The 12605-nt window shown below is 38.4% G+C and overlaps 1 protein-coding gene across 1 annotated transcript in view; it reads right to left on the bottom strand.

Moving 5' to 3' along the window:
- C12H10orf67 (chromosome 12 C10orf67 homolog) overlaps positions 1 to 12605 on the bottom strand; it is a 145879-nt gene that overhangs the window by 120708 nt on the left and 12566 nt on the right. Inside the window, exon 2 of the mRNA XM_046679607.1 lies at positions 8121 to 8241. Coding sequence (XP_046535563.1) covers positions 8121 to 8241 — 121 coding nt within the window. The remainder of the gene's footprint in view (positions 1 to 8120; positions 8242 to 12605) is intronic.

Below are 12605 nucleotides of genomic sequence, written 5' to 3'. Positions count from 1 at the left end.
AATACATAACAGCATGTTGACTAAGAACCATTTATGATCATCAGAAACATTGTATTTTTGTCTCCCACCATCCATTTAAAATGTATTCACTAGGTAATCTTGCCCTGCCCTGAATAGAAACTACAGGCAATTCTGTGACTTTTCTGCTCATTCTTGGGGACAGAAAGTCCTACCATCACTCAAAACAGAGCCTCAAAATAGCATTTAGAATATGAGTATATGAGTTAAACACTTCCAACTTCATTCATAGGGGAGACTTCTCCCTGTACTCCAAGCTAAGGGCTGCAGTTGGCAGCTGCCTGTCTTTAAGGAAAAGAGTGTAATTTGCTCTTGAGCTTTCTCCTTCTCTCTCACTTCCTCCCCTACACCCCAGCTGCTGTGTCTCCCCCATTGCCAAGGCACAAGGGATAAAGAGGTATGGCTGTTCTTACCTGGTGGGATGGCTTCACCCTGGTCTGGCAGGGCATGAGAACTAACTCTTCTTCCTTTGGGCACCAACATAGCTTCTCTAGAGATTCCCATTGCTGGGACCCTCTCCCATGGATGCACATTGACCTAAGCAGCTGCTTCTCTGCTCTGGGTGGTCATTGCTACTCCTTCCTCAGTTCCTGTGAATCTAGAGTTCTCTTTCTTCTCCTTGCTAAGGGTCCTCTTTCTTTCCAGATCACTCTACTGGATAGGACCCAGAATGACCCCACATTGGCTCTCTCTTTTTCTCATAGGCCACATATGGTCCATGGGAAAACAATCACATATTCCTCACCCCAAAAACTCTGAAAATGGGGACTGACCTCAACTTAGCCACTCCATCTTCTTGTCACAGCCATGTTAGCTTCCTTATTGCATGGATCAAGCACCAGTCCCCTGTGTCTTCCAATAGCAAACATATTTCAAGTTCCATATGAGCTTGCCTTACTAGCCTTGAGTTCAGGAAGATTGCTTCTGTTTTCCCTTCCCCCATAAAGAGCACAGCAATAGTGCTTTCTAGAGAAACTACTCTAGCAATTTTTTCTCTATACATCCTGATCACCTTTTTTATTATCTTTGATCTGATTCAAGAGCTTAGAGTCATTGATCAGATGTGCATATTCCCTTTTCAAATTCTGCAAATGGGATCTAACTCACACTCATGCTGGAATTTGATCCCTGGTGTTCTAGCATATTGAGAAGAAGCTCATTTTAGTATCCTGATACTCCGTGGAATGTTTTATTTTGCAGATGAGGCTATCAAGACTTTGAGAGATTAAGTGGCTAGTCTGCTACATTATGTGGCTGGTAAGTGGAAGTGCCCAGATTTGAACAGAGTTATGCCCGACTCATACTCTTTTTTCTTTATATTATATTGTCAACTCATGAAGGGTACTATGTTGGGAAATCATAAAAATATATATTCTAGAGCAAGTGAAGTCTTAAGGAATTCCTTAAATTCCAAGAAGAGGCAGAGATGACTTTGCTTTAGAAGAATCAGCCTTACATGGACTGCTTGCTCTGAAAAATGGAGGCACGGGAACCCTGGTATGATCTAACAAACTCTTACTGGATCACCAACTCCCACAGATACTATAAACTCTAGATAAAATATGGACAAAACACAACAATAACCTGAAGACTCTGGAGAATTAACAAAAGTAGGAGGATTCTGGAGGGGATTCAAAAGTTGGAAGAAGGAACTAATGCAGAATGAGATTCCTGTTTTAGTCTGGGACAAATGTGTTCAGTGACTTCACAAGGCGGCTAAACCTCAAATAGAAATCAGTGGGCTTTATGGCCTGAATAATGAAAGGACAGAGCAGCCAAAGCTGTTGGACGATGTTTGTGTGAGGGTCCTAGAAAGAAAAGAACCAAAGAGTAGGAGCCTAAAATCTGTATATAAACTGAACAGACTTCTGGCTGATCCCTGAAACACACACACATGGAGCAGACTGCAAGCAGCCAACTGGAGATAAAAGAACTACACTGAGATTTGGGGTGACAACCAAGAGACACAGTTTTCAGACTGAATCCCAACAAGATTGTCATGTGCTAAAACAAAAACAACAGCAGTCTTCAGGGGAATATATATATATCAGAATCTAGAAGATAGCACTCACAATATCCAGGAGATAATCCAAATTACTGATAGACATAAAAAAAAAATTTCAGAAAAATGTGATTTGGTCTCAAGAAAAAAATGATTGAGACCAATACCACTATTACCCAAAGGTTGGAATTAGCAGGAAAAGATTTTAAAACAACTGTTATAACTATGCATGACGAAGTAAAGAAAAATATGCTTATAATAAATGAACAAAATTGGCAACATCAGCAGTGACAAAAAATTTTCACATATTGAGGTATATGGGGTAGCTATTTTGGTTTGAACCTGATTTGGGCTGAACTAAAGAAGCCTGACTTATGGCCTATCCAACATACAGTGTATGTCTGCTTTAACTATTAAAGTAAAGAGTGCATGTAACACTATCTCAAAGTAAAAGGATGCACTGTTTGAAGATAAGGATGCATACTTCCTTTCCTACTGTGCTAGTATCAGCTCTCCTGAAGACAAGTTTCCTTTCCTGGACAGCAGGGTCGTGTTGACCTGCTAATCTGCAACACAGTATCTCTTTGAAACATTGATGAATATGTCTCCTGGGCATGTTTGATGTATGCTCTCTGTTCTAAAAAGCATAAAACTGTACTGAAAACCACAGTTCTCCAGAATGCTTTCTTCCTTTTTTTGAGGAAGATTAGCCCTGAGCTAACATCCGCTGCCAATCCTCCTCATTTTGCTGAGGAAGACTGGCCCTGAGCTCACATCTGTGCCCATCTTCCTCTACTTTATATGTGGGATGCCTGCCACAGGATGGCTTGACAAGCCACACCTGTGATCCAAACAGGCAAACCACAGGCCACTGAAGCAGAATGAGTGAACTTAACTATTGCACCACCGGGCCGGCCCCTAGAATGCTTTCTTCCTTTGTGGAGACTGCCTTCCTGTATTATAGTCCTCAGCCTGGCTCAGGTAAAATCCACCTTCTCTCTCTTGTCTATAGAATGGTTATTGGTTATTTGCATTGACAGCAGAGAAATAGAAACTATGATAAAGAAAACAAATTCTAGAGTTGAAAAATAAAATATCTGAAATTAAAAATTTGCTGGAAGTGTTTAATAGAAGAATAAAGATGACGGAGGAAAAGAGTATGTGAACTTGAAGACAGATCAATAGCACAAAAAAGGGGAAATCATCTTTTAAATTTTAAAACTTTTAAAAGTGAACAAAGCTCAGGGACTTCTGAATTAATAATCAGAGATCTAACATGAAAGTAATTGGAGTGGCAGAAGGAGAGGACAGAAAGGATGGGGTAGAAAAAAACATTTGAAGATATAATGGCCAAAAATCTCCCCAGTTTGGTGAAAGACGTAAAGATTCAAGATGCTGAACAAACCGCAGGCAGGGTAAATACATGTGAACCACACCCAGGTACATAGGCACCAAACTGTTGAAAACGAAAGATAAAAAGAAAATATTCAGCAGCCAGAAAAGAAAATAACAACCACATACAGGGGAATAACATTTGAAATGACTGAAGTTTCCTTATCAGAAACTAAGGAAGCCGGAATAACAATTTAAAAGTGAAAAGAAAAAAAACTTGTCAACCCAGAATTCTATATTCAATGTAACCACACTTTATTTTTATTTATTTTTGAGGAAGATGAGCCCTGAGCTAACATCTGCTGCCAATCCTCCTCTTTTTGCTGAGGAAGACTGGCCCTGAGCTAACACCCTTGCCCATCTTCCTCTACTTTATATGTGGGACGCCTACCACAGCATGGCTTGCCAACCGGTGCCATGTCCGCACCTGGGATCCGAACTGGTGAACTCCAGGCCACCGAAGCAGAACGTGCACACTTAACTGCTGCGCCACCGGGTCGGCCCCAGCCACACTTTAAATAAAGAAAATTATGCGAACTCATTGCCCAAATATCTTCAGTATAAGAATTGCTAAAGAAATTTCTTTGGGCTAAAAAGAAATATTACAGCCTGGAAACTTAGATCTTTAGGAAAGAATGAAAAGTATTGGAAATAGTAAATATCCAAGTAAATATAACAGACTAGTTTTTCCTTTTATTAGTTTACGATATATAGGATTGTGTAAAGCAAACATTCTAATTTGCGTTTACAATGGAAGTAGAGGTAATACATATGATACCCAGGCATAAAGCGCAGGGGAGGGTGGTAAATGGACCTGCACGGTTGCAAAGTTAATGCATTTTACGTGAAGTTGTACAGTATTAACGCTAAGTAGGCTATGATCTTTGCTGAAACAAGGATCAGAGGATCTCTAGGAAGCATGGAAATTAAACTCAAAAATAAGTCCTGAGATATAGGAAGCGACGGTTGGCAGAGAAACCGGTGAATGTGAGCAAATCTAAACAAACACTAACTGGATAAAATAACATGAATAGGTAACTGCAAAAATATTAGGAAAAAAGTACAATTAAAATAATTGGCAGTGATAATGGTAAGACAGAGGGAGTGATTATAGATGACCGTCCTACATTTCTTGTGTTGTTTGACAGAAATTAGAAATTCTGGTTAACTGTAGACACTATAAAATCAGGTATATATGTTCAAATTTGAGGATAACCATTAAACAAAATGAAGATAAAATGATTAACTTAATTACTAGTAGAAGAGAGAATAGGAACTAAAGAAAGTTTACCAATTCAATAGAAAGTAGGGAAGGAGAAAAAAAGAATATAGAGAAAAAAGAAGGTAAGGAAAAACTACAAAATAAGATGGCAGGAAAATAAAAATATACCATTAACCACAATTAGTACTAACAGAATAAATTAGCTATTAAAAGAAAGAGATTACTGGTTTGGACTTTAGAAAATCTGCTATACACAGTTTGTAAGAGACATGCCTAAGACACAATGACACAGAAATGAGGTCAGTGTAAGATTGAGAAAGATTTCCCAGAGAAATACTATCCCAAAGAATATTGATATAGCTATATTAGTATTGAATAAAATGAGCAATATGGCAAAAGGATATATATATATATAGCTCATACTTATAGCATGTATACACACACTCAACAATGAACAAATACAGATTATTTTTAATTTCCCATATCCATGGCACAATGACAAAAAGTGACCTCACACAAAGCCGTCATACAAATTGCAACAAACACCAAATAATTTGTCTCACAGAGAATTTTCACTAACAACAAAGCATTGAAGTTAAAGGTCAACAACATAACAATAACTGAAAAGCATGCTCGGAAACCTCACAAACTTCTTATTAAACAATGGGCCAACCAAATAAACAGAAAATTAGAGTATTTAAATATAAATGCCAGTAAAAATGCTACATATCAAAATTTGGGGGATGAAGATAAAGAAGTAACTAGCAAGAAAGATACAGTCTTCAATGCTTATGAAAGAAAGGAAGGAGGCCTCAGAATGAGTGATCTGTGGGCACTGGTAGCTGACAGCCCAACATCCATCACGCTGGTTCTTCCTTACTGAGAGAACCATGACTTGGTGGGGAAAGAAATGTGCCACGCTAAGATCCTCAATTCTCCAGAACTTCTTATAGTTAAAGTGGTCACGTGATACAGTTAAGGCCAATGAGAAATAAGCTGGGGTTTTCCATGGAAAGGTTTTGCTTTCCTAATACAGACACCACCACCCCTCTCTACTCCTCCCATATTCTCCCTTCCTCTGTGAAGTGCAGATGGAGGTAGGAAATGGAGCAGCCATCTTGCTACTATGAGGTCAGAAATATGAAAGCAAAAGCCATTCACTAACAGTGGAGATCTGAAAAGGTAAAACGCATCTGGTACATGGATAACTCAGATGACAACTCCCGACCGTCTAACTCGACTTCTTATTTGATTCCGATGATATAGTTGCATTTTCTAAACATAGAGCAATATGCCATCTTAACTGATTCCTAGATCCAACTTAAAGAATTAGGAAAAGAAAAACAGGGCAAACCCAAAAATAGTAGAAGAAATTAAATAATCAAGATAAAAAATTAAAGATTATTAATTAAATAATAGATAAATAATAAAGATAATAATAAAATATGAACTAGAAAATAAAGATATGATAGAGAGGATTAATAAATCCAAAAGTTGGATCTCTGAAAAAAGTTGATGAAATAGATAACTGCCAAGATTCATTAAGAAAAAAGAGAGGAGGCATCTAGATAAAATTAAGAATTTAAAAAGAAGTATACCAGATAGAATAAAGATTTAAAAATAAGAGAATAATAACATTATCAATAAGTTAAAGATTCAGCAAAATAAATACTTTTATAGAAAAATGTAACATCAAAACTGACCCAAGGAGATTTAAGAAAACCTAATACACCCATAACAAAACAACAACAGCAATAAAATAAGCACAGTTTTACCTGCAAATTCTAACAGACACTGAAGAATGGATAATTCCAATCTATGTCAACTATTCCACACTTCCTAACTCATTTTATGCAGGTACTATGACCTTGGTACCAACAACAATATAAGGAGAAAAGAAAATTATAGGACAATCTCACTTATGAACAAAGACAGAAATAATCTTTAGTAAAATAATAGCAAACAATGAAGAAATTCAAAAACAACTGTTATGGTCCTGTTGGGTTCATTCCAGGTTTACTATTCAAAAATTGAATTTCACCACATCATCAAATAAAGGAGAAAAACCATCTGACTATCTGATTATCTCCATCGAGCCATGAAAAGCATTCAAATCCAGTCATTTACGATGTTTTTTTAAAAAATCCCTCTCTTAATTAGAAATAGGGGAGATATCCTTAATCTGATTTAAGCATATTGTATCAGAGTTTGGTTCAGCTGTATTAAAAAATCAAGTGACAGAAATCAGTGGTGACAATGACCTAAGATCCTTCTATGTTATTACTCTGCTCAGAGTACTTGCTACTCTTACTACTTCCTCAAAAATCGTGACGCAAATGGTGGCATCCATGTTCTAGGCACAGAAGGAAGGAAAGAAAGGAAGGGAAGGAGGGAAGGAAGGAAGGAGAGGAGGAGACGGAAGCAAAGTGGGAGACAGTGCATGTAAGTAGTGTCTTAAGAAAGGTTCCCCCAAAACTGCCACACAACATTGCCATCTAAATTCTACTGACCAGAACTTAGCCATTTGGATACATCTAGTTGCAAAGGAATAAAGTTATAAAACTTTTCTGAAGGCATACAAGAAGACAATAAATTGGCAAATATGGGAGGAAAAGAGACACCTTCAAAGTTAATAGTGGGAGTGCAAATTGGTATAATCTCTATGCAGGGCAATTTGGCAACATCCTTCAAAATGACTAACGCATGCATCCTCTGACTCAGAAATTCCACTTTTAAGAATTTACACCACAGATTTACTGGCATATGAGTACATACAGAATTATTCATCACAGTCAAAGATTTGAAATGACCAAAATGTCCATCAATAGCAGAGGCTTTAAATAAATGATGCCACTTTGTGATATGACGTACTTGTGAAACAGGTGACAAGACTCCATTTGTACTAATATGGGACGATTTCCAAGTTATATTGTTAAGTGAAAAAACAGAAGCAAAGCACACAAAAGTATTTATGGTAATATGCTACCTTATGTGGCACTTTTATTGATTAGGAATTTTAATAACAACCCTTGATATCCAACGTATATGAAATGTTCTGTTTCTTTACGATAAAAAAAGATCCAAAGGAAATGTGGTAGAATGTCAAGATTTAACAAAGCTGTATGGTTGGTAGCACAGTTATTCATTATATTATTCTCTACGTTCTTCTATACACCAAAAATATTTTATAATTTTTCAAAAGTATCATAAATAGAAAATGTTCACAAATGTCAAAGGAATTGTAAAGAAAGTAACAAAACACTTCACTAAACAAGTTAACATATATAGGCATGACATAACTATGACATAAATACAAGGGGTAGTTTATAGCAATAACTTTTAAAAATGCAACTGTCATCCAACTCAATTTGTAAAAGATGCTAATCTTTAAAATTTTAAATGATTTCAATTCTGTCAAGGAAGGAGTCGTAAAGGCAAATAATGTCTAAAATTATCTCAGAAGTCTCAAGATAAATCTAGATTTACCTGTACCAGCTTTTGTGTACAGGAACTCAACTCTTTTAAAGGAAAAATTTCGCTGGAATCCGTTTGAGTAGCATGGTCTGTGCTGAAAAAGCCAACCTTCAAATCATCTGAAATGTTAAGTCTGAAAAAAAAAATGGAGACTAAATGTGCTTTACATAATAGATATTGCCTAAAGTATGCGTCAGTGTGCATATTTTTGTGTAAATCATATTATATTTTCAAGATTCAAAGGGATTGGTGAAGTGACGAAACTTCTGAACTATCTGCTCATGATTTGGGGTTTTCACCAGGACTTTCCTGCGTGATCAGATTTCTTGGACTACGGCACATGGCTGCACTGATAAATCATCTATTTCCATTTTCTGAGATATGATCAATTTACGAGCCTCCTTTTAATATCTTATCTACTATTTTACCTGTGCTACTGCTTGAAGCCATTATAAACTATGCACTAGCAACTGCACAAAATACGTTAAGAGAGTGCTTCTCAAAGTAGGGGCTGAGGACCCCTGGGGTTCCAGAACACTCTTGCAGGAAATCCACAAGGTCAAAATTATTTTCATAATAATATTAAGATTTTATTTGCCTTTGCCACTGTTATTCTCTCACAAGTGTTCAGTGGAGTTTTCTAGAGGCCGCAAGTCATGTGACTGCATGACAGACGGAAGGCAGAAGCCGACACAGGAGTTCAGCTGACTTCCAGTAAGCCTGGCATTGAAAAGTTCTGCAAAAATGTAAAACAATGACACTAGTCTCACTAAAGTTTTTGTTTTGAAAAATACAGCTTGGTTCTCTTTAAAATATGTTATTTATATTAACACAGAATTGGTTTATCATTATTTTAAATGAATTTCTCCTTCTAAGTTTCTAGCATGGTAACTATGAACAGATAGAATATAAACCAAAGCTCTCTGAGGTGCCCAATAATTTTTTAGACTACAAAGAAGTCCCGAAACCAAACAGTTTGAGAGCTGCTTCTTTAAGATAATACACCACGGTACTGTATTCAATTTTCAAACTCAGTTCATGAAAAAATCTTGGTAGGCCAGGAGCAAGTATTTTTGTAAACTCCTCCTATGGACCCATAACAACAGGCATCGCCAACAGTAATAAGGCGACCAGTTTTCTGGATGCACTCTCTCTGTCGATTTGATCAACCTTACCACAACTATCTGTTTCTGAAATGTCAGCTAAAAAAGAAAACCATGTAAACCCAAGTAGAATTAGCAGACTTCTCAGGTCTGGCTCCAAAGATGGAGCATCTGTGTTTCTACCCTCCCTTGTCTGCTGACCAGCTGGAGCAGATGGGGGCACCCCATGGCAACCCCCACCTCTTTTGACTTGCTGGCAGACCCTAAGCTGTATCTCCCACAGCACTCCAGGGAGGGTGCTCATGTTCCCAATGCCAAGGGCAGCTCTTGTCTGGTCTCAGCTCAACACACTGCGATCCCATCCTTCTGGGCAGATGTCTCACGGGTGGGCGTGGAACCTGGTTCTGGCGAGTGTGGCACAAGGAAAGATCTGTTGGGGGCTTGTGGGAAAGCTTTTTATACTCCTTCACAAGGTCACCAGGGGAGAGGTTTCCTCCGTGACTCTGGACATGGCCACATGTGGAAGTGATGCCAAGTCATCTGGTGATGACAGGAGGGGCCAGTCAGAGGGCAAAGCCAGTACGTAGATGACGAGCTTTTAAAAAGATGGAAATCATTCTGACTCATGACTCTGTTTAGCCGTTGACTCCACTAGCTCTGAAACCTGTCCTACCTCTGGTCTTCCTGGAATGTCACAGAATAAATGCACCAACTGGTGAGACTTTCACCAGTCAACCGCAGCTAAAAGCATAGATAGGTGACATTACATAAATTACTTAACCTTTCTGTGCCTTAGTTTCCTCTTATGGAAAATAATAGCGCCTATTTCATAGAGTTATTGTCAGGATTAGTGTGTTAATACTTAGAAGTACTTTGAATGGAGCATGTCACATAGTAAGCCCTTAAGAAACGTTAGCCATTATTGCTGTTGTGGTGGTGGTTGTAACAACCATCACTCCTATGTTTTCAAATATCATAATTTTTTCATATTTGGAAAAAACTATGAAAGCATAGCAATATTCAACTAAGAAAGACTAAATTTAATTTTTAAAAACTTTTTAATACTCCAAATAATGATTTTCAATTCATCCCACTAAATTTTCAACCACCCTTCCACACACTCGTCAATATTATTCTGACGCCAGAGCTTGTCAACAGCATCATCCAGACGGGGAGGGGGCATTCCTAACGTTCTATATCTCAATTTCGGTGAATGTTTCTGGTGTTTTTCCACAGAAAATTATCTTTTGGATTTGGTCTAACTCACTTTAGGAGCGTACATTTTTTCTTGCTAACACAGTCCTGTGGGGAGAGGCAGCCTCCACATCTTTGAGCATCCGTGCATAGTCTTTCTGGGCATGCTGAGAAGGACAAGCCCTGACCACTCTTTCCGTGGGCCAGTCCTCAGAGTGGTGTCTGCAGCGAGCAACTCTGAAGGATGAGGTAACGTCTTTCTCTTGCCAAGAAGCAGGCTGGCTGCTCCCTACTATGAAAGTGGTGAATGCCCCGAGCTCAGGATCCTCTCCTGTAGGGCAGCTTGCTGTGTGTGCAGCCATCCATGACAGGTCTTTCGTGTCACCCCTGTGGTACTTAGGGGCACGAGGAATCACCACAAATGAACAGGAAGCTCCGGAGACTGCTTCTGCCATGACGATAGAGTCCTTTGTCTCTGACCCAGGAGTTGTGTCTTCTGCCAACAGCCATGAAACAGTGACGTGCACATTTATTAGCTTGTGAGAAGGGGAAGATCCCAAACACTGCAGTGTCCTTGACCAGGACCTGTCCATAAATCCCCCCGTAAATGCTTGTTGTACTGAATGTCTTTTTTTGTTTTAAGACTTAAGATATAGCAATCAACTGAAACCATCGTCAGTATTTAAGGCTTTGTCTATCTAAAAGCTATGACCATTTTTTAAAATCCCTTGTGAAAATCACCACCACATTATAATTGTTTTAAAATTAAGTATGATAATGTATTGCACTATAGAAATGAATGAATCATATGATCAATTATGACAAAAATTTAAAAATACAGGGGCCGGCCCAGTGGTGCAGCCATTAAGTTCCCACGTTCTGCTTCAGTGGCCCAGGGGTTCGCCAGTTTGGATCCCGGGTGTGGACCTACGTACTGCTTGGCAAGCCATGCTGTGGCAGGCGTCCCACATATAAAGTAGAGGAAGATAGGCAGGGATGTTAGCTCAGGGCCAGTCTTCCTCAGCAAAAAGAGGAGGATTGGCAGGAGATGTTAGCTCAGGGCTAATCTTATTCAAAAAAATTTTTTTTTAAATATACTTTTTAAAGTAGTTTATAACAAATAGGAGAAAACCAATTTTTAAATGGTGATGACATAAAACTTCAGGGAAAATGTTCTTGATACTTTACAAAGATGACAACTATTATTGATGACAAATTGTACATGTGGCAATGTTTTTTCTAGAATATGTGTTTTAAAACTTTTAAAGAAATTCTCTTTTATGATACATTTGGGAATCTTTTAAAACATGAAATAAAAATAATTCATTATACTTCTGAACAAATGTCCCACAAAATATAGATAATAATGGTTTCCTAAAATGGCTGCAAGTTGCCAAACTTGTGTCATTTTAATCTATCATTCCCATTGTCCCTAGAGCTATCTGACCAAAACCCAGGTTGTGTCATTATCCTGATGTAAAGGACATTGATAGCCTTTCCGTGCCCTAGAGAATTAAATTCAATCTTCCTATTCTGACCTCCCAAATATGGGTGCAAAATACTTGTCAGAGCTTCACGCATTTAACAAAGAAAAACTGAGTACCTACTATTAGCCAGGAGCTATCTTTAGCACCAAGGATAACAGCAGTGGACAAGGTAACGTCTTTGTTCTCGTGGAACTTACATTCTAAAGGCAGAGACAACCAGTAAATGAGTAAATAGAAAAAGTGTTATATATTCTGAGGGAACGGTAAGTCTCAGTTCTCATTATGTATAACCCAAGTACCATACTCACCTGTCACACCTCTTCCTGTCAAATGTTCCCAAAATACAGCTGTACACTGGCAGTACCCTCAGCCAAGATACAGTATCCCCAGTGGTCTACCTAGCAAGATCCTGTGTAATCACCTTCTTTTCCATCTTCTTTTCCCTTCCATTCCCTTCCCTTCCCAGAGTGGAGGAATCAACATGGTGGTCAATGACATGGGTCAAATCCTCAATGATGGGAAAGGTTGGGAGCTATGCAGAGAAGAAGGCCAACGGTTCCAGAGGCCAAGGATGTAGGGCAATTGGGGGAACAGGGGCAGCACAGAGGCAGCAGGCAGAGGAGACAGCCAGTATGGCTGCGAGATCGGATACATTGAACAAATAAGTGAACGTACTGAAGATGATAGAAATCAAGTTTTTCAGTCCCAGAAAA

Source organism: Equus quagga, chromosome 12, assembly GCF_021613505.1.
Source record: "Equus quagga isolate Etosha38 chromosome 12, UCLA_HA_Equagga_1.0, whole genome shotgun sequence".
Classification (NCBI taxonomy): domain Eukaryota; kingdom Metazoa; phylum Chordata; class Mammalia; order Perissodactyla; family Equidae; genus Equus; species Equus quagga.
Note: the sequence above shows the minus strand (reverse complement) of the source record. Positions and strands in the feature narration are given on the sequence as shown.